General features: G+C 40.8%; 1 protein-coding gene across 1 annotated transcript in view; it reads left to right on the top strand.

Moving 5' to 3' along the window:
• The first annotated feature begins 4,098 nt into the window (after positions 1–4,098).
• Positions 4,099–22,532, top strand: part of ubtd1b (ubiquitin domain containing 1b) — a 100,622-nt gene continuing 82,188 nt past the window's right edge. The window contains exon 1 of the mRNA XM_072557173.1: positions 4,099–4,314. Within this exon, the coding sequence (XP_072413274.1) occupies positions 4,218–4,314 (97 nt within the window). The 5' untranslated portion in view covers positions 4,099–4,217. The remainder of the gene's footprint in view (positions 4,315–22,532) is intronic.

Here is a 22,532-nt window from a genome sequence, read left to right as displayed (position 1 = left end):
TGACCACGAACGGCACTGATCACATGATCAGATTCAAAATTATACGTGTAGAAACTCTCCTTCACTTGGTATTTTTGAGTTTCATTCTGTCAGGCAAAGGCAACAGAAACTGAATTCAGTGCCGATGATAAACACTTTTAATTACACGGTTGTTTGGTTGTATCATTATTATTGAAAAAATAGAAATGAAGTCGTATAATTTTTTGTAAAAGTCTTTTCAACAATGCTCAAATCACAGAATAATTACAATGTGGAAGAAGGAGATGCTGGTGTAGTGGCAATGGGCTTTTGTTCAAATCTCACTGCAGCTGGTGGGGTTTAAAGCTAGTCATTGTAACTATTGATTGTTGTAAGTATCTGGTTGACTAATATACTTTAGGCAAAAGTGAGGACTGGAGATGCTGGAAAGCAGAGTTTAGATCAGAGTGGTGCTGGAAAAGCACAGCAGGTCAGGCAGCATCCGAGGAGCAGGAAAATCGACGTTTCGGGCAAAAGTCCTTCATCAGGAATAGAAGCAGGGAGCCTCCCTGCCTCCATTCCTGATGAATGGCTTTTGCCCTAAACATAGATTTTCCTGCTCCTCGAATGCTGCCTGACCTGCTGTGCTTTTCCAGCACCACTCTGATCTAATATACTTGAGGGAATGCAATATGTTTGTTTTTACCTGCTCTGGTCTACATGTGACTCACCATCATGTGGTTAACCGTCAACTATTCTCTTAAAAGGCATCGTTAATGACAACAGGGTGCCACAGTAGTTAGCACTGCTGCCTCACAGCGCTAGAGACCTGGGTTCAATTCCCACCTCAGGTGAAGTTTGTACATTCTCCCCGTGTCTGCATGGGTTTACTCCGGGTGCTCCAGTTTCCTCACACAGTCCAAAAAGGTGCAGGTTAGGTGAATTGGCTATGCTAAATTGCCTGTAGTGTTAGGTGAAGGGGTAAATGTAGTGGAATGGGCCTGCGTGGTCCCTCTTTGGAGGGTCGGTGTGGGCTTGGTGGGCCGAAGGGCCTGTTTCCACACTGTAAGTAATCTAATCTAAACTCAACATCCCATGAAAGGATAAAACGAGGCCATTGGGCTTACTAATAAAAATTATGAATTTTGTTCCATATTATTTTTGGTCTCCTTTAACTTTCCCTGATCCATCCCTGTGGTTTCCTAACCCTAAAACGTGTCAACAAAATAAAACCCTTCCTTCTTTCCTTGGTTCCTAAAAAGAATCATTGGATTCAAAATATTAACTCTCTTTCTGTCTCTACATTGTCAAACCTGCTGGGTTTCTCCAACATTTCCTATTTTTGTTTAATTTTAACTGATTTCCCCTCTCCTGCTTCACTTTGTAAACCTGCACATGACATACAAACCAGGAGAAGGTTTGGGCTAATTAACCTCTCCAGCCTGCTTATCATACAACAAAATGATAGCTCACTTTATTGTAACCTCAAATCCATGTTCCCACCAACTCTGTTAACCTTTCACTCTCTTGCTTAACAAGAATTTGTCCAGATCTATCTTAAAAATACTCAAAAGGTGACCTTTTCAGGAACAGAGTTATTGTTGCTGTTCAAATTGAAATAATCATCTCATTTTAATTTATTTTTAAAAAGGTCAATTTGATCAAATTTAACTCAAAATTATTATTTTTTAAATGAGTTTTGAATAATTCCTTAACACCACAGTATTCCAGGCAGAAGGGCTAAATTTGAATTTTGTTCCATTTGTTCATGGGATATGCTAGCATTTATTGACAATCTTGAATTGCTCTAAGGATCAACCACTTTGCTGTTCATCTGGAGTCATGTTTAGGTCAGACCATGTAAGGACATAAGCAGGAGAACATGAGGATTGCAGATACTGGAGATCAGAGTCAAGAATGTAGTGCTGGAAAAGCACAGCAGGTCAGGCAGCATCCAAGGACCAGGATAATCAAAATTTTGGGCATAAGCCCTTCATCAGGAATGAGATTCGTGGACCGGGATGGAGTTGCTGAGAGATATATGGGGGGGTTTGGGGGCAAGGTAGCTGAAAAGCGATAGGTAGATGAAGGTGAGGGAGAAAGTGATCGGTCGGAGGGGGAGGTGGAGCGGATAGATGGGAAAGGTGATGGGCAGGTCAGGAGAGTGGTGCTGAGTTGGAAACTTGGGACTGGGATAATGTGAGGAGAGAAGGGAAAATGAGGAAACTGTTGAAATCCACATTCATCTCATGTGGTTGCAAAATATGAGGCATTCTTCCTCCAGGTTTTGGGTGGTAATGGTTTGGTGGTGGAGGAGGCCCAGGACCTGCATGTCCTTGATAGAGTGGGAGGGGGAGTTGAATTGTTCAGCCATGGGCAGTGGGTTTGGTGGTGCAGGTGTCCCAGGAATGTTCTCTGAAATGATCTGCAAGAAGGCATCCTATCACCCCGACGTAGAGGATGCTATATCAGGTGCAACGGATACAGTAGATGTCTTTGGTAGAGGTGTACGTAAATTTCTGTCGAATGTGAAAGGATTCTTTGGGGCCTTGGATGGAGGTGAGGGGAATGGTGTGGGCGTAGGTGTTGCAACACCTGTGGTGGCAGGGGAAGGTGCCAGGAGTGAGCTGTGAGCCTGTGGGGGGCGTGGACCTGATGAGGGAGTCGTGGAGGAAATGCTCTCTCTGTTTGCTGATAAGGGTGGAAGGGAAATATATCTCTGGTGGTGGGGTCTATTTGGAGGTGTTGGAAGTGTGTGATGTATGCGGAGATTTGTGGGGTAAAAGGTGAGGACCAGGAGGGTGCTGTCCTTGTTTCATTAGGAGGGGTGGGGTTCATAAACAGATTGCCTTCCCTGGAGAGCAGTATTGAGCCAGAAAGGTGTTGAAACATCAGTCATTGTAAATTGGTCACCATGAAGCTAGTTTCCAGACTTTTCATGAATAAAACAAAGACCTGTGGATGCAGGAGGTTGAAACAAACAGAAACTTTTGACTGCTGAGTTACTCCAGTTATTTATGTTTGCAGCTGCTGGAGATCTGATACAAACAGACATTGCTGCAGAAACTCAATACCATGACTCTATGACTTGATTTGTGAAGTAAAAGCTGAGTTCACGTCTTGAATCTAGTGACCTTTTTTCCTGAAGATGCTACGAGATCTACTGAGTTATTCCCCCAACAATTTCCATTTATTTCCCCCAAATCAATTATCACTCTGGGACTCCAACTGAAGTTATGAGATACTGGATTAGTGGTGCTGGAAGAGCACAGCAGTTCAGGCAGCATCCAACGAGCAGCTGCTCCTTGGATGTTGCCTGAACTGCTGTGCTCTTCCAGCACCACTAATCCAGTATTTGGTTTTCAGCATCTGCAGTCATTGTTTTTACCTTGAAGTTATGAGACGCTGGGTCTGAGTTACTCATCGAGTGATATTACCTCCACGACCCCGTGGTCCTTAGCCAATCGCCCGAGTAAAGTCTTCCCCATTCGGAGCATCAGGGGATCGCCTTAACAACAGCAAGCATCCGGTTGCTAAGGAAGCGTACGCCAGCGGTGGGGGGGCGGGTCGGTAGCACGTGCGCATGTGCGGCGGGCCGTGCGTCAGGTGCAGGGACGGTGTTACCCAGCGTGCACCGGGCGGGGTAAGGGGTCGGCGCAGGCGCGTTGGGTGTAGATCGGCAGCGACGTCGCTCAGGTGCCCAGGTGGGGAAGGCAGGTTGTCGAGTGAGATCGGCGGCCCGGCTCAGCGCAGCCCTCGACAGATCTGGAGTGAAGCGAAACATATATATGTGTATCCGTAGACAGCGCAACTTTATCTTTGTGACACACACACCGAGAGAGAGAGGGAGAGTAAGAGTAAGAGTGTAGAGTCTGCTTTATTGACCGAGATGGGAAGCTTAGTGAAGCGATGAGGGGTGTAGTTTTTCAGTCGTAGGTAAAGGCCGACTGGTTGCCCCTGGTTACGGGCTGGTACCCGGTTTGGGAGGGAGAGGAGGGTTAGTTCTGTATCTGCACTGCGCCTGGGGTTTGAGGGTGGGCTGGGGATCCTCTTGGTCCTAAACTTTGCACGGACTGGGGGTGATCTTCAGGATTTTGCTTGTGTACGTTCTTTTGGGAGGGAGGGTGGGGAGTTCGACGGTGAGTCTTGGAGAAAATGATCCCATGAAGAGCTTCAGGGGGCTTGCTGCGAGTTTCTCCCAGACTTCAGGTGGGTTTGTTGCTCGTGGGTGAGACGCACCTGGGCCAAGGGCATCATTGATGGGAGGCTGCGTGGGGACCCAACGCCGCCAACAACAACAGCAGCAACAACAACATCATCGCTCAGGGAGGCGAAGTGGCAATGGGAGAAAAACAGGTAAGGCAGCAGAAGATTTTAAAATTATGATAGCGCGCAGTGTTCAGCGTTGAGGGTGCTCAGCAGGAGGTTAATGGCGTAGGATGTTCTTTTCACTTTTGATCATTTTAGTTCCAGTTATGGAATTTTTCCATTGTATAAGTGTTTTGCTAGTAACAGTTATTACAATCGTTATTCACTAGATCCAAATTATACTTCGCTGAATTAATGACTTTAAGACTTAATGACTGAATTAAAAACTTAAAAACTGTTCACTGTCTGCTTTGGAAGCTACTTCCTTGTTCTTATATTTCCATCAGTAAGTAGATGGACCTTGCTATGTAGTACTGTAAGATTTAGGTCTGTGCTGATGTTGATATTCACATATTGTTATCATTTCTTTGGGATGAGAGCTTGATGTTTTAATGCAGCCATTCAGTTTAGCCTAATTTATCTTAGCTGTACCATTGGAATTACTTTTCTTAGCTCTTTCTTTTCCCACCCCCATCCCTGACTTTTGTATGCTGCCACACACAAAAAGCAGTGTTTATTTGTGTCTCTGAAGGTTTGTTTTGCTTCCTGGATGCCAGTTTCATTCCCAGGTTGGCATGGAGATTGCACAGATATGGTAATAGCAGCAGAACTGTTATCAGGAAGCTTTATTGCTACATACGCAACTCTGCTGGACTTGACTGAGTGCCAGCAAGTCTTGTTATCCTAAAAGAGTCAAACTTAGAAGAGAAAGTCCCTTGTTTTCTGTGGACAAGTGAATGTTTTTAGTATCCTTGATGGCAAGGGTTAAAGTTTTAATTTGTAGCTGGAATGTATTCTTTTTCACATCAACCATGTTTGCTTAACAAAGTTGTTGAACTGTGTTGAGAAGTAAGTTTATTGTCTTAGCAGAAGAATAGAATAATTATTTGTTTTGCTCAGCAGGGTGGCTGATATTCATGTCAACATACTATTAAGGTCAGATTTAAGTAGACTGGCATATGTGAACAGACTTCTAGTATCCATACTTAAACGTGCTTGTCCCAACCCAGCAGGAAAACCTTGCCCAGTTTTTCATTGGTTTACAGTTTTGGGTCTGAGATAAGATGATCAGGCTTAGTAATGTGAATGTCAGGAGCTTGTGATTCATGCAACCCAAGTATTTCATAACCAGTTTTCGTCATCCTGCAGTGGAAGACAAGTCAATAGGGACACACCCAACTTAATCTGAAGCAACCACAGGTAAATTAATAGTCAACTAAAATACATATCCAAAATAGTTCCTAACAGGCGCTGCCATATTCTAAGAGAAGTGGCAATATTTTGCATAAAATTCAACCAATTGTCTTTGAGTAGGGTTCATAACATATCATTAATATCTGAAAAGGGAAATGATTGCAGGGCTTGGGAAAAGGCAGGGGAAGGGGATCAGGTTATTTACTCTAGCAAACAACCAGCATGGATATGGAAGGCAAAATGGTTTTCTGTGCAGTAATTGTTCTATGATTTCCAACATACGTGAATATAATCACAGAATAATAATGAATGAGGCCTCTCAGCCATTGAATGTATGACAGCACCAAGATCAGTCTCTCTTCTCCTAGCCCAACAATTAATTTCCTTCTTTATCCAATTTTCTTTTGAAGTCTCATGAAGTTTTATGCAGATTTATCTTTGCAAACTTAGTACTGATTGCAGTTGAATACCATTACGAGTCATTTGAACTTTTTTGTAGTTATGACTGGTAGTTTTTTTAAAGAAAATTTTATTTGTGAGGTTGACTTTTTCCAGTCTCTGTAAAGTAATATGCTATACTTATATTTATCCTAAGTTTATACAATAATTAAAATGATGGCAGTAAGGAAGAGGAACATGTTGCTTTCTATATTGCATGACCAAAGAAGCAACTGTATTGGGGATTATTTCTCAATCTAGTGGTTTGATGTAAGAATGTGGTGTGTGATTTGCACCATAGTGATGAACAAGAGCCTTCCTGTGGTCTCACTGATCAACCCTAGTTTTGCAATTAACTCTCTAAACCTTTGCACATTGACATCCAGTCTAATAGTGAGCGCCATTCTAAATTGTGTGCAAGCTTAATTTCTATGTGAATCTCTTCAGGATTATTGTGGAATGCTGCTGTTTGTGTCTGACAAGAGATATTTATTTTGTATGTTGGAACAAAAGTATAAAAATGAACAGAACAGTATAAGAACAGAAATTGATGGAAAAACTCAATGATAATGCAGTATTTGTGGAAAGAAAGTAGTAAGCATTTCAGGTCCAGTACCCTCCTTTAGAATCCAGCAATTCCTGTTTTTATTTGCAGCTCATTGGGTTCTTTGGTTTAGAAATGAAGTTTGGAATGTTATGATATATATGTATACACGCTGGAGGCACTCAACTATTTCACTTTAGATACTGGGGCAATAGTCATGCATGACATGTTAATGACTAGCTTCATTAATTATAGATGCGATACTGTAATTGTACAGTCTAGCCTTGAAATAAATGAAAGAACAGTTATCTTGTCTCAGGCTGTTTATACTCGATGCAAAAAAACTGTTTCCAGCCCTTGGTTATAAACCATTTCTTTCATTTTTATTTTGTCAAACTGTCATATGACATGCGTCTGTGTATGTAGTTTTCATACATTTGAGCAAATGCTGTTACGCCTGCATATCCAAACTTTTTATGCTAAAGACTTACACTTGTTCAGTTGCTTGTTGGCCCAAGCAAATGTGCCAGTCCAGATCTTGTTGAATTAATAACCTCCTATGCTGTAAATGTCTCTGGTTCTGCCAAACACTCTTCCTTCAAATCTACATGGCTGCTTTTCTTTGCATTAAACATTTTAAAACTGTTTTGACATCCGTATCTATGCCAGTGACTTTTTTTGTTTGCAGTGTCTTGAAAAGGATTTTTTGTTTTATGTCAGTTAATTTACTGCCTACTTGAATAGAAAAGCAATGATAACTTGGTATTTTGGATGGCTGTGTAGGACTATACATTGAGAACTAAATTAGTTTGAAGCTTTTGAAACATATCACATGATTTATTTCTGGTTTTCTTTTGGTATTCCATCAGGTCGAGAACAGTAAATGGTGACGGGTTTGACAGGTTATCCATAGGATGAATAGGCCTAGCATCAGTTCAGGACTTCTCTGCACCCAAAAAAAAATCACTGTGTTGTAAATTGATTTTGAATGTATAACGGAACCAAATCTGTTAATGCAGTTTTTGCAAGTGTCACTATCTAATACAGCAGGTCAATCTGGTGCTTGGATTATGTGAAACATGAGCCTGTCTAAAAGTTATCAAAGTTTTCCTAATCTATACTAGTAATAACTATATCAAGTTACTTTATTTGAAGTTTTTGAAAGATTTTGACTTCCTCAACCTCTGGATTGCCCAAAACATTTGAGAGTTAAGTAAATGGCATTAGATTTTTACCACGAATCTGCCCTTCAGTAAATGTATGATGTCTGACCAACATTGAGTTTTTGAAGCTGTGCAATGTGGTGTACTTATTTCAAATAATTGTCCATGATGTAAATTAATGTTGATAATTTGCACAGGGTTCTCAATGGCTGTCAATTTGGAACTAATTTGGTTCTTTCTGGTGATTAGTAGTATACAAAAACTGGAAGCGTTTTTCAATGCTGCTTCCAGCCATTATGTATTAACCCTAAATTTTGCTGGAGTAAGAGCAAGTGACATTCCCTTACACTTTGTCGAAGCAGCCATCCTTCATGTGTAAGTCTTGACGGGGGTGAGTTATAGTGACTGTTAGAATTAGTGTATGCTTTGATGTGTTCCTTCCAAGTCAAAGCACCAAACTGGTGCTTTCTTCATTCTTCAAGTTTTTGTGGGTGGAAGGAAACATGAAGGCTCTGCACTATTTGGACCTCAAGTATACGACTATGCAATTGGCAAACATACTTTAATTTTAAAATATCTAGAATTTAATATAGAATACAAAATTCTGTTTTTGAATAATTAACAGCCATTTTGAGTTTTTAGAGAGAAATCTCCATTCGAAGGTTAATTATACACTTTGTGATGGAAAATAACAATGTCAATAATTCTCTTGTCTCCAAATCCTGTGTCTTTTTGTGCCTCTGCACTGATGAATGAGCTATTAAATATTGGTCAACGGTTCCTAATTCAATGAGGTGTTCTGAAGTTTTAATTTGGGTTAAGTCTGCCTTTGAATGGAACTTGATTTTTTTTTGTGGAAATATATATTTCCTCTATCAGTCTTCCATTGTAGCATTTTTAGCTACAATGTAGCTGATTCAATGGGCAAATTGAAAAACCTAAAACAGTATTGAAAGTTAGCTGTTTAGGAAAACATGATACTAAACTGAGTTTTTGGTTTTGCTGTTTTTATTTATTTTTAAGCAGCTTCTCAGTGTCATAACCATTCATTATACGGTGTTAATGACCAAGTATCAAAAGAACCTTTGGATATAAAACTGCAGCGAGTTTTGAAACCCCCAGGTCTGTAGTCATGTCTAAAGCTTTAAAAACTACTTTTAACTTTGTTTAATGGGGTGAACATGGCAAACTTGCAACTTGGTATCATTGATTTTTGTTGAGGTCAACCACTTGTTAGAATGCAATATTAAAGGTTAAGAATGCTTACTCATCTGTCCTGGGTTCACTGATTTTTTTTTTTGCAAAGTAGCAATGGACACTCCAAATGGAGCCAAGAAGAGATCGTTTCCATTATTGTTTGCAGTCACTAGACCCTGTTGTAAACTGTTCTGTGGGCCTCATTCAAGGCTGAGATATTTTGCTCTGTGCTGCCTCCATATTGAATAATTAAAGATTTTCTGTCTACTGTATAAACATCAACCTCATGGGCGGTGGACAGAAAATCTGTTGCCAAGCTTTTATGTTCACTTTACTGAATTTGTGTCGTTCCATCATGCAAAGTTGTTTGTACTTTATTGCAAGTTACTGATTAGTCTAAATAGCCCTAGAATAAAGCAATTAACACTTAATGAGCAGAAGTAGTGGAAAAAGAAAGGAAAATATTTTACTTATAACTTTTGAATGATTTTGCTGACCTGTTGAGCTTCTCGGTACAATATTCCTTTCGTTATGCATGGAGTTTATCGTTCACTTTAGTATTGAAGAGCTTGCCAGAACATCCAGGGAGCAATATCACGTCAGATGCACCTGAAAAAGCACGTTCAATTTTCCATCCAAAAAACTGGAATTTTTGTCAATCATGCTGCAAGTCTGCCATATGTGTATTCATTTCTCAGAACATTTCAATTAAAGTTATCCTGATGCATTGGGGTGATTGATGACCAGCCACTTGTATTTTGTTTTAGTAATTGACTCTATTTCTAACTCTTATTGGATTTGAGTGCTTAATAATTCATATATATGGACATTTGCAAAAAGTCCATAGTACAGAGGAGGAAGTGCTGGATGTCTTGAAACGCATAAAGGTGGATGAATCCCCAGGACCTTATCAGGTGTACCTTAGAACTCAGTGGGGAAGCTAGAGAGGTGATTGATAGTCACAGGTGAGGTGCCGGAAGACTGGAGGTTGGCTAACGTGGTGCCACTGTTTTAAGAAGGGTGGTAAGGACAAGCCAGGGAACTATAGACCAGTGAGCCTGACGTTGGTGGTGGGCAAGTTGTTGGAGGGAATCCTGAGGGACAGGATGTACATGTATTTGGAAAGGCAAGGACTGATTCAGGATAGTCAACATGTCTTTGTGCATGGGAAGTAATGTCTCACAAATTTGATTGAGTTTTTTGAAGAAGTAACTAAGAGGATTGATGAGGAAAGAGTGGTAGATGTGAACTATATAGACTTCAGTAAGGTGTTCAACAAGGTTCCCCATGGGAGACTGATTGATTAGCAAGGTTCAATCTCATGGAATACATGGAGAAATAGCCTTTTGAATACAGAACTGGCTCAAAGGTAGAAGACAGAGGGTGGTGGTGGAAGGTTGTTTTTCACTGGAGGCCTGTGACCAGTGGAGTTCCACAAGGATCGATGCTGGGGCCTCTACTGTCTGTCGTTTACATAAATGATTTGGATGCGAGCATAACAGGTGCAGTTAGTAAGTTTGCAGATGACACCAAAATTGGAGGTGTCGTGGACAGTGAAGAGGGTTACCTCAGATTACAAGAGGATCTTGACCAGATGGGCCAATGGGCTGAGAAGTGGCAGACTTATACACTTAATGGTAAGGTCGTAGGGAATGCTGCTGAACAAAGAGACCTTGGAGTGCAGGTTCATAGCTCCTTGAAAGTGGAGTCGCAGGTAGATAGAATAGTGAAGAAGGCGTTTGGTATGCTTTCCTTTTATTGGTCAGAGTATTGAGCGCTGGAGTTGGGAGGTCATGTTGGAGCTGTACAGGACATTGGTTAGGCCCCTGTTGGAATATTGCATGCAATTCTGGTCTCCTTCCTATTGGGAAGATGTTGCGAAGCTTGAAAGGGTTCAGAAAAGATTTGAGGATGTTGCCAGGGTTGGAGGATTTGAGCTATGGGGGAAGAGGCTGAACAGGCTGGGGCTGTCTTCCCTGGAGCGTCGGAACCTTAGAGAGGTTTATAAAATCATGAGGGGCATGGATAGGGTAAATAGGCAAATTCTTTCCCCTGGGGTCTGGGAGTCCAGAACTAGAGGGCATAGGTTTAGGATGAGAGGGGAAAGATATAAAAGACCTAAGGGGCAACTTTTTCACAGAGGGTGGTACGTGAATGGAATGAGCTGCCAGAGGAAGTGGTGGAGGCTGGTGCAATTGCAACATCTAAGAGGCATTTGGATGGATATATGAATAGGAAGGGTTTGGAGGGATATCGGCCGGGTGCTGGCAGGTGGGACTAGATTGGGCTGGGATATCTGGTCGGCATGGACGGGTTGGTCCGAAGGGTCTGTTTTCATGCTGTACACCTCTGACTCTTAAGTGAATGAGGTGATCTTAGTCTGATTTTGCTGATTTAAACTATATGCATTCAATCAAAAATTGCTTTATTGCTGCTCCTTTCCCTTAGTAAAGTGAGCTATTTGAAGGAAAAGATTTCCTGATGTATACAATTGGTAAAATTGCCCTTCAATTGGTGTACTTGGTTTTTTTGTGATAATAAGCTTCTTGTCTTTTCCCTACCGCAGTCAGTGACTGTGTGCTGCAACTGCTTTTACTTTATGGCTCATTTTATGCAGTTTAAAATGTGCCATGGGAACAAGTTTAGAACATCAGATCAAATTTTTGTCTTTGCTCAATATTTTTAGACTAATATAACATAAACCTCAGAAACAACGCTTTCAGATGCAGTCCAAGTGGCAACACCGAACAACTATGTACATCCTCCAGTATGGAGATATAATTGCAGTACCATAAATAGATTAACATTGTAGCTTGGGAGTTTATGGTCTCAAATATCCTTGAATTTTGTTCAGAGTGCTGATTGCGCATGCAGCTGGTGCAAAGTTAAATCAGATGACATGGATACTCAGATGGACAAATAGTTCTCTCATGTCACTGCTCTTTTTCCACCAGCTCACTGTTTTATATGAAGTATTGATTTTTTAAAAATCCATTGTATACATATTTGTATCAAAAGATGATTCAAGGGGTGTCACAAATTACAAACCTTGCTAAAATGTGAGACCAAATTTTTGATGTCAAATAGGTTTAGTTTTGAATAAATAGCAACCACTCTTAATGTCATTTTATTCTGATTGTGCAGACAGCCATTAACAATTGTTCACCACGTGGTAAGCTTGCTGCTACCATTCCCTTTTAATGTAGAGATCTCAAAAGCCTACTTGGTCTGGTGTGATCAAGGGAAATCACTTGGTAGTCTCTCAAGAAGTGTCCCTTGTCCTAAATCCGATGTAGTTTATTGCATGTTAGCTATGAAGCAGAAGTTACACTGATATGGTAGACATTGTTCAAGAGACTGAGGAGTCCTCAAGTAGTAGGTCTTAGTCCCTTTGAGATGTTAAAATATTCTCCCATCAGGTCCATGTGACACATTATCGTAGGTGGTATGTATGGCCCTCTCCAGTACTAACTTTTTCAGACCCAGGCCCCTTTGTGCAACAGTAACTCTCCATATTTTTTAATGAGGGCAAAAAGGATTTTTTCCCCAAATCCCCCTCAAATGCACTATCGATCTACTCCCATTGGGTTGAGATATTGTCCTTTTCCTGTGATTGTAAGTGCACTATATATTGTGAATCTAATCTTTCTAATCCAGTCAGTGTGTAGCCTCAGGAACCTTACATTGAAAACTGCACAGAAATTGGTATTTCTACTCAAAATGCTTGGTGTGTCGAAGGAAATGAATGTTTCCAAGTAATTTTTCTGAGGATTTTAGGCTCTTCTGGTGCAGAGCACTTGGAAATGTACGTCACTTCCAAGAACATAATGTTCGTGCAAGCATAGTCATCACAGAGGAGGGGGTGTAGGCTGTTTAGCTCCCTGAGGTTGTCCTTCCATTTTTGGTGATTTCTAATCATGATTTGCTTGTCTTTTATTCCAGATTACTTCATATTCTTCAATAAAAATGTAATTCATTAGTTCAGTGTCCACAGATGTTTTCAGGGAGAAAAAGAATTTTAGATGTCTAGCTTCCTTCGTGAATTTGGGAAAAAGCCCCAGTTAAAAGCCTGTTTCTAATTTTAAGATTATCCCATTGTCTTGAAACCCCACATCATAGGAAGTTGTTTCTCTTAGTTCTCCTTATTGAATTCCTTTTAAATTAAACACTTCGGTGTAATGTTCCCTGAGCTTTCTAAACTGAAGGGAATATAAGCTAAGTTTTTACAGTGCATCCTGTCATTTTGCCTTTATAGCAACAGTATTCTGGGGAATCTGTGCTCTCCTAAAATGCCAACATAGTTTTAGTCGGCTCGCCTCAAAATGTAAGTGATAGGCACATGTCACTCCAAGAGCAAGTATTTCCCCAGTCCCCTCCTTCCAACATGGCTGAAGAGGGAAGTCAGGGACAGCAGAAAAGCAAAAGAAAAAAGCATCCAGTGTGGTGAAGATTAGTAGGATACAAGGTGATTGGGAAGCCTTTAAAAGTTAACAGGATAACGAAAAAAACAAAAGGGGAGAAAATGAAATATGAGAGTAAGCTCGCTATTAATATAAAAGAAGATTGAGTTTTTAGATATCTAAAAACTCAGAGGCAAGAGTGGACATTGGACCTCTAGAAAATGAGGTTGGAGAAATGGTGGAAGAAAAAATAGCAAAACTGAATTGGTACTTTGCAGCAGTTTTTCCAGTGGAAGACACCTGCAGCATTCCAGAACTTAGAGTAAGGGGCAGAAGTAAATGTAGTGGCCATCATTGAAGACAAGGTGTGAGGAAGCTGAAAGGTCTGAAGGTGAATAAATCACCCAGACCAGATGGACTATTGTCATCCAGTTTCCCTATCCCAGTATCAGTCGAAGCAAACACTGAGACACAGTACGGCTTTACCTCCTTCATTTTTATTTCATGCCCTGGAGGGAGAGAGAATGATCGCTCGTGCATAGAGACATGAGTTCTCTGTCTTCTTTCGAACAGCAAATTCTTAAGGAATTATGTAGTCACTTACAGGGAGCAGCATCCAAATAAGGCAACATCAATATTGATTGGGTGACCGATACAATCAGTGAGCATCAACAGTAAAGATTAATCCATCTGGCATTGTACAGTAATGTTCTTAACCTTGTTAACTGGCATTATGTAATGTATGCTTTTCACCTTGTTAACCCACTACCCTTGCCTCCCACACCTCATTTTTACTGTAGGTTCTTAACTGGTCAAAGTCATGCTAGCTGAGCCTTTGTCAAGCAACCCTAAACTTAACTTTTTTCCTACCTGCTCATGCCTTATACAGTTTCTCACTACACCCCAGAGTTCTGAAAGAGATAGCTGAGGGAGATTGTAGAAGCATTGATGGTGATCTTTCAGGAATCACTACAGGGGTCAGGGAGGGTCCTGGAGGACTGGAAAATGGGTAATGTAACATCCTTGCTTAAGGAGGGAGGGAGGCAGAAGACTGGAATCTAAAGGTCAGTTAGCCTGACCTTGGTCTTTGCTTAGATTTTCGAGTCCATTAGGAAGGATGAGATGGTGGAGTACTTGGAAGTGCACGGTAAAATAGAGCTATGACAGCACAGCTTTGTCAAGGGGAGGTCATAGCTGGCAAGCAAATTAGACAAAGGAGAGCTAGTGGCCTTGATCTATTTGGATTTCTAACAACAGGCCTTGAATGAGGTTCCAGACAGGAGGCTGCTAAATAGGATAAGAGCCCAGGGTGTTAAGTGCAAAGTGCTGACATGGATTGAAGATCAGCTGACTGGTTGAAGCAGAGAGTAGTGGAAAGGGGTCTTTTTCAGGATGACAGCTAGTGACGCAGGGGCCAGTTTTGGGACCGTAACTGTTCCTGACCTGAATTCTATGTTCTGGAAGGAGTAACTGAGGGCATAGTTGTTGAGTCACCCGAGAACACAAAGATACTTGAAATCTGAATCTCAAAGGGACTAGGGAGTCCGAGTTCAGGTTCTCTTAAGGTTAGGTGCAGGTTCAGTTGGCAATTAGGAAGTCAAATGCAATGTTAGCATTTATTTCAAGAGGGTTTGAATAGAAGAGTAGAGATACTGTATACTGAAAAGGATCTGGTCAGACTGCATTTGGAATATTGAGTGTATTTAAAGAAGGATATGTCAGTGTTGGAGAAAGTCCAGAGGGAGTTGACAAGAGTGAACCAAGGATAAAGGGCTTGTTTTATGTGGTGTCTGATTATATACTTAGGAGTTGAGAAGGATGAGGAGTGGATCTGATTGAAACTTGCAGATAACTGAAGGGACTGGATAGAGTGGATTTGGAAAAGGTGTTTTCACTGGTAGGAGAGAATTGGAACTGAGGCGCACAGCCTCAATGAAGGGGTGCCCTGTTTGAACTCAAATGAGTAGGAATTTCTTCAGGTAGAGGTGGCAAATCTGTGGAATTCATTGTCACAGACTGTGGAGGCCACGTCATTGAATGTATTTGACAGATGTATAGGTTCTTGGTAAGGTAATTAAGGTAATAGGGAGAAGACGAGAGTAGAGTTGAAGAACAGGTCAGCCACAATGGAGTTGCAGAGCTGATCCGATGGATTGAATGACCTAATTTTGTTCCTATATCTTATGATCTGTGCAGTTCCTTAGTTTCACAGAACTACACCATGCATGTTTCTGTTTGAGCCACTCACCAACCCGACGTGGAAATATATTGACATTCCTTCGCTTGCTCGGTCAAAATCCTGGAACTTCTTTCACACCATTGCGATCTACTTAAGCCAACTGGATTGCACCGTTTCAAAAATGCAGCTCACCATGACCTTCTCAAGGGCAAGTCAGGATGTGCAAGAAATGCTGGTCCAGTCAGCAATATCCATATCTTGTGAATGAATATAAAATAAATGGATGGATGACCTCCCACTTGCTCATGTTGAGTTCCACCTTGTATTCTGCCGTTGACCCATTCTTGCTCATCTGCATCATACTGAGTGCTTTCTTACTTGGTGACATCTTGCAAACTTGGATATAAAAGTTAATACTTCCATCCCTGTTTTTGTGCATGGTGAAAACTAAGATTCCTGGGGAATCACTATCACCAGCTTCTCATGATCTGTAGCTTGGTTTTAGCTAATAATTGCATTGCATCACAACAATATGCTTTGAGAAGATTAATTGGCAAGAAAGCACTTTGAGACATCCTGAGGTCAAATGAACTGTGTAAAATCAAGACTTTAATTTTCCTCTTTTCTCTTCCTTTCTTTAGATCTCTTGTGATACTTTCATAGTCATAGAGATGTACAGCACAGAAACGAGCCTTTGGTCCAACTTGTCCATGCTGACCAGATATCCCAATCCAATCTCATTCCACCTGTGAGCACCTGGCCCACATCCCTCTAAACCCTTTCTATTTATACACCATCCAGATGCATTTCAAATGTTGGAATTGTACTGGCCACCTCCACTTCCTCTGGCAGTTCATTCCATACATGTACCACCCTTTGCGTGAAAAAGCTGCCCCTTGGGTCTCTTTTATATCTTTCCCCTCTCACCCTAAACCTATGCCCTCTAGTTCTGGACTCTCCCACCCCAGGGAAAAGACCTTGTCTATTTATCCTATCCATGCCCCTCATAATTTTATAAACCTCTACAAGGTCACCCTTCAGCCTCTGCTCCAGGGAAAACAGCCCTAGCCTATTCAACCATTCCCTATAGCTCAAATCCTCCAACCCTGGCAACATCCTTGTAAATCTTTTCTAAGCCCTTTCAAGTTTCACAACATCCTTCCGATAGGAAAGTCAGAACTGCATGCAACATTCCAAAAGTTCTAACCAATGTCCTGGACAGACGCATCATGACCTCCCAACTCCTGTACTCAATACTCTGACCAATAAAAGAAAGCATACCAAACACTGTCTTCACTATCCTATCTACCTGTGACTGTACTTTGAAGGAGCTATGAACCTGCACTCCAAGGTCTCTTTGTTCAGCCATGTTGACTATCCCTGATCAGTCCTTGCCTTTCCAAATACATGTAACCCTGTCCCTCAGGATTCCCTCCAACAACTTGCCCACCACCCACGTCAGGCTCACTGGTCTATCGTTCCCTGGCTTGACCTTACCACCTTTCTTAAATAGTGGCTCCATGTCAGCCAACCTCCAGTCTTCCAGCACCTCACCTGTGACTATCTATCATGATACAAATCTCTCAGTAATAGGCCCAGCAATCACTTCCCTAGCTTCCCACAGAATTCTAAGGTACACCTGATCAGGTCCTGGGGATTTATTCACCTTTATGCGCTTCAAGACATCCAACACTGCCTCCTCTGTCATATGGGCATGGTCACCATCTATTTCCCTACAGACTATATCTTCTATGTTCTTCTCCACAGTAAACACTGATGCAGAATACTCGTTTAGCATCTCCCCCATTTTCTGCGGTTCTACACAAAGGCCACTTTGCTGATCTTTGAGGGGCCAATTTCTTCCCTAGTTACCCTTTTGTCCTTAATATATTTGTAATAACCCTTTGGATTCTCCTTAACTCTATTTTCCAAAGCTATCTCATGTCCTCTTTTGCCCTCTAGATTTCCCTCTTAAGTATACTCCTCCTGCCTTTATAATCTTGTAAGGATTTGCTCGATCTCTCCTGTCTGTATGCTTCCTTCTTTTTCTTAACCCTCAATTTCTTTAGTCGTCCAGCATTCCCTCCACCCACCAGCCTTTCCTTTTACCCTCGCAGGAATATACTGTCTCTGGACTCAAGTTAACTCATTTCTGAAGGCTTCCCATTTTCCAGCCATCCCTTTTATCTGCGAACATCTGCCCCTAAATAGCTTTTGAAAGTACTTTATTGAATGTCATGAATGTTCCTTAGAGGCAATGTGCACAGAATTGTGGGCGAGCTCAATTGGTTAGTTTGTGATGCAGTGACACCACCAGAATAGGTTTCAATTTCCAATTTGGCTGGACTTACCCAGAAGCTCCTGCCTTCTCACTCTTGAACCTTGTGTGTGATCACTGTCAACTCCCAGTTGTCTTCTGTCTTTAATAACTATCTAGCATGACTTTTTAACCTATATTCATAGACATTCCCGTACCAACAATGAGTCATCTCCTTAAATCTTGATCTAAACACAGCATGTCATTTACATGCCAATGCTGACACACTCTGATCAGCTCATACTTGTCCAAATGCTTAGTTCCCTTCTTGATAGGTTCCAGTAACATCCACCCACTCATCTCATGACTGATGTTAGACTCATGGATTGCTATGCAAGCTTAATGTGTTGTCATGTTGCATAATGGCTACCCTCAACAGATCACTTCTCACTTGCGTATATAATATATTGGTGTACAGGTCTAAGACTCCAATTTGAGCAACATATGAAACTAGATGTTTCACATTGTTACCTGACAGTAGCAACTTGATTGGTGTTTACCACGCACAGAATGCTGCCATCAAGCTAGAAAGATGTTCTGCAGATGCACCATTTGCATTATGAATGTGACTGCTGGTGTGATGGTAGATGTGTGACTCAAAGACAAGCTGATCATATTAAACAATGTAGTTCATCAGCTACTTGCATTGAGCATGTTACTCATGATAATCAAACAGTCAGCACTTAAAACTGTTAAGTGTCCAACAGTAGATGTGATTCAGCAGTTGAGTGTTTGCTAAACAGTCTTTTACATGTAGAAAAAAAGCATTGTGAGTCAAGGTGATGAAGAGGGCGTTTGGTACGCTTGCCTTTATTGGTCATGTACAGGAGTTGGGAGGTCATGATGCAGCTGTACAGGACATTGGTTAGTCCGCTTTTGGCATACTGCATTCAATCTTGGTCTCCCTACATGAAAGATATTAAACTTGAAACAGGTGTAGAAAAGATTTACAGGGATGTCGCCAGGGTTGGAGAGTTTGCGCTAAAGGAAGAGTCTAAAGGAAGGGCTGAGGTTGTTTTCCCTGGAGTATCTGAAGCTGAGGGGTGATCTTGTAGAAGTTTATAAAATCACAAGGAGCATGGACAGGATAAATAGACAAGGCCTTTTCCCCATGGTAGGAAAGTCCAAGTTTCAGGTGAGAGGGTAAGGATATAAAAAAGACCGAAGGGGCAACTTTCTCATGCCAGAGTGGTGCATGTATAGAATGAGCTGCCAGAGGAAGTGGTGGAGGCTGTTACAATTGGAGCATTTAAAAGGCATCTGGATGGGTATATGAATAGGAAGAGTTTGGGGGGGATGGTGCCCATTTACTGTCAAAAAAGACTAGATTAATTTATGATATCTGGTTGTCATGGGCAAGTTGGACTGAAGGGTCTGTATCCTTGCTGTACATCTGACACACTCTAACTTTCAATACACGGACAACTAATTCAGGATTGTCAGTCTGATTCAGTGTGGAGAAGTAGTGTGTACTTGGAAGCACGTACATTAATATACAGTGCTCTGTTCTTTGTGGACAGAAAGATTGTGTACACACTGCACCTGTCTCAATAATTTAAAAAAATGACAGCTATATGCTGGTTCTTTTCTCAGGACCAATTGAAGTCAACCTGTCTGGTTTAAAATGTAAACAACACTTGGCAGTTATGTCTGTCATTGTCAACTGGTGCATTCTCAATAGCAATTCATGGACCATTCAGTGCACTTGTCAACCATTCAGCATTCTCTTAAAATATACAGTAAATTTTGTTTTCCCCAACATGGTATTACTTGCAAATTGTCGTGATGAGTTGTAGGGTGAAAAGCTTGGACAAAGTATGCCTTTTTTTTTTCAGGAGCACTCCAATGGCTCTAGTTTGTGATATTAGTTCCTTGCAAAATAATGAGTGGCATTGTAACTTTGCAAGCCTAGCGAACAGTGGTTACCTTCGACTTTGAGCTCCATTCTCTGCTATGAAAATGGTTATTAAGTATTAATTTAATAAGTTTGCCAATTGTTTTCTTATCCACCATGGATTCACTTAAATCTGTTTTAATGAGCCTGTTATACTTTACTGTCGACCTTTTACTGGTAGCTTTAATTGGTTCCAAAATGTGAGCCGTCAGACTTGCTTTTATTTGAATTTATTGTCCAACATTTGGCTCCTGTAATGCTGCTGCTGATACTAATACATTTATACAAGTAATCGCATGTTTCAAGAAGTGACACATTCGTGACATAAGAATATCACTTCAGGACTAATCGAGACCGAGCTTACCCATGCAATTCAGCCTGAATGAGTCCAATGTCACTTAGATTCTGCTCCCAGCTGAGTCAAAGATGACTTCTGTGCCATTAATATTAAAATAATGCTATGATGTTGAAGGTGCTGTTCATAGAGTGTAAACTGAGATCAATCGGAGCTAATCTGTTTTTTCTTAATTGTGATAGTTTCTTGAGCAAAAGTCCTTCCAGTTTTGTAGCTGGTAGTCTTCCTTGAAGCATTAAAACAAATATACTGGTTATTCATCTCACAGTGGGATCTTGTTTTCTGTTACATGTCTACTGCCTATCTCTCCTGATTTTTCGAATTGCAGGAATTCAGTTTGTGAGATGTAATAAGAGTATCAACTGTGAGGTTGAAAAATAGCTGAATTGACTTGAAGGAATTGTTGAACAGGCTTAATGGACTGAATGGCTGACTTGTTCCCATGTATATAATGCAAGTTTTAAAAGAATTCTTCAATTACTTGCGTGATCAAAAAACTACCCATCCCAAAAACATTGCAGTGCAAACCTCTAAACTTGGCAGCGAGATGAATAAAAGCAAATATGAAATATCCATCCAGTGAAATGCAGGGCAGTATTGGATATTGGGTAGTCATGTCCACAGTTGAGCTTCTAAATTAAATGTAAGCCAAATTTAATTAACTGCTTTTCTCACAACTCTTTGAAATGTTTCTATCATATATAATTGCATAGGGACAAAACAGGGCTGAAGCACCATCAAATCCATTTCTGCTTCTTCCCAAGATCACTGATTTCACCATGCCAGTCTTCAACCAATTTAATTCTCTTCTTGTAATATTAAGTTGCTGAAGACACTAGATATTGCAAAGACGATTGTTAGGAGCAATGTCTCTCTCTTTTTCTGTATTCCTGATTCTGGACTAAGAAGCAAAGAACTGTTTTAAACTCTCAGGATTGTTGAAGATTTCTGTAGTTTCTGAAAACGAGTAACTTGACACTCATTGCAATTTCTGTTTCCATGATTACTGGCTCAGACAAGAGATGGTTTGTGAATGAGCTGAAATGCAAACAAGTGGTAAGTGACATTGATGCTACTTAAGTGCCAGGAAATAACCTTGTCCAGAAAGAGACATTCTAACCATTGCCTTTTGACATTCTCTTCTCTGAACCTCCCACTGTCAACATCCTGATTATTGCTATTGACCAGAAACTGAACTGAACTAGTCATGTTGAAATACGGTGGCTTTTTGTTTAATTTGTTCTTTGGTTGTTGTTAACATCATTGGGCAGCATTTATTGTCCAACCTGAATTGCCCAAAGATTATTTGGAAGTTTTTGAAGAGAAGGTGGGAGGCTGGGTATTCTGTGAATTGTAATTAATCGTCTCTTACCCAAATGCCTGGCCATCATTTGCAAGATGCACTGTGATAACTCAAGAAGGCTCCCTTCACTTCTGCCACCAAGAGGGACAAGATGCATGGGAATGCCACCACCGGCAAGCTTCCCTCCAAGCCACACACCAACCTGAATGCCACTGGGTCAAAATGCTGGCATCCCCTCCCACAAATATAATGGATAACCATATATCCCAAGGGTTAGCAATTCAAAAAGGTAGCTCCCCATCACCACCTGAGGCAATTAAGAATGGCCAGTAATTGCTGGCCAAACCAGCAGCACTCTCATATGACTAAATAATTGCCATTTTTTAATATGGAGAAATATTCCACAAATCTAGAATGATAAAAACTGAGCAAATAAAGAATTTTTGGGAGATGTGATTAAAATCAACTTTGATCAAGCTTTTAAGGAAGCTATTCAAGGAAGAGAGGGGTGAAAGGGAATTCCAGTGATCAGGGGCCCCACTGTTCTGACAGCTGATGGCAATAAAGGGAGGAGACATCTGCAAGGAACCATAATAAAAGCAAATATGGGGTTCTGGGATAATTGGAGATCGCTTTCAACATTTGCTCACAGATGTGAGCATTATGTACAATCAAACCTTTTATTGATCATCCCTAATTGTCCTTTCTTTGAAGTGCTCTTTTTGAGATGTTTAGTGTGCTAATGGGTACTGCAAATACTGTACATTGTATTTCTCAGAAACTAATTTCTTTTGTTTATTGAACTTCTTTCCAAATTCATATTTTAATATTTAACCATTTTAATTACATCTGCTGTGGAACATTCCCAAGTTGTATATCTCAGGAAATAATTATTTTGATTTTGTTTATGCATGATTGTAGTGTTCAGCCTGAGATCTCTGTGAATCAGATACTGGAGGGCTGGTGTCCCTTTTTTTTGTAGGTAGAGGTGGAAAACAGAAGAAACTTGGAACGAATCTTCCAAGCTCTGTTTAATTTAATTGTTATTGTTTTGTGTTCTGTCTTTGCATTTTTGTATGGTACTGAAATCATCTGGTTAGTTGGTTTAGTTAGGTTGGAATGTTTTTTAAAGGCTGATTAATCAGCATAAAGGGATTTTGGAGTTGCTTGATTTGAGGATACCTTGGTTAAATGAACCTTTTCACCTATACCCTGATCCTCC

This window comes from Chiloscyllium punctatum, chromosome 38 (assembly GCF_047496795.1).
Source record: "Chiloscyllium punctatum isolate Juve2018m chromosome 38, sChiPun1.3, whole genome shotgun sequence".
NCBI lineage: Eukaryota > Metazoa > Chordata > Chondrichthyes > Orectolobiformes > Hemiscylliidae > Chiloscyllium > Chiloscyllium punctatum.
The sequence above is the reverse complement of the archived record's forward strand: the minus strand, read 5'-3'. Positions and strand labels throughout refer to the sequence as shown.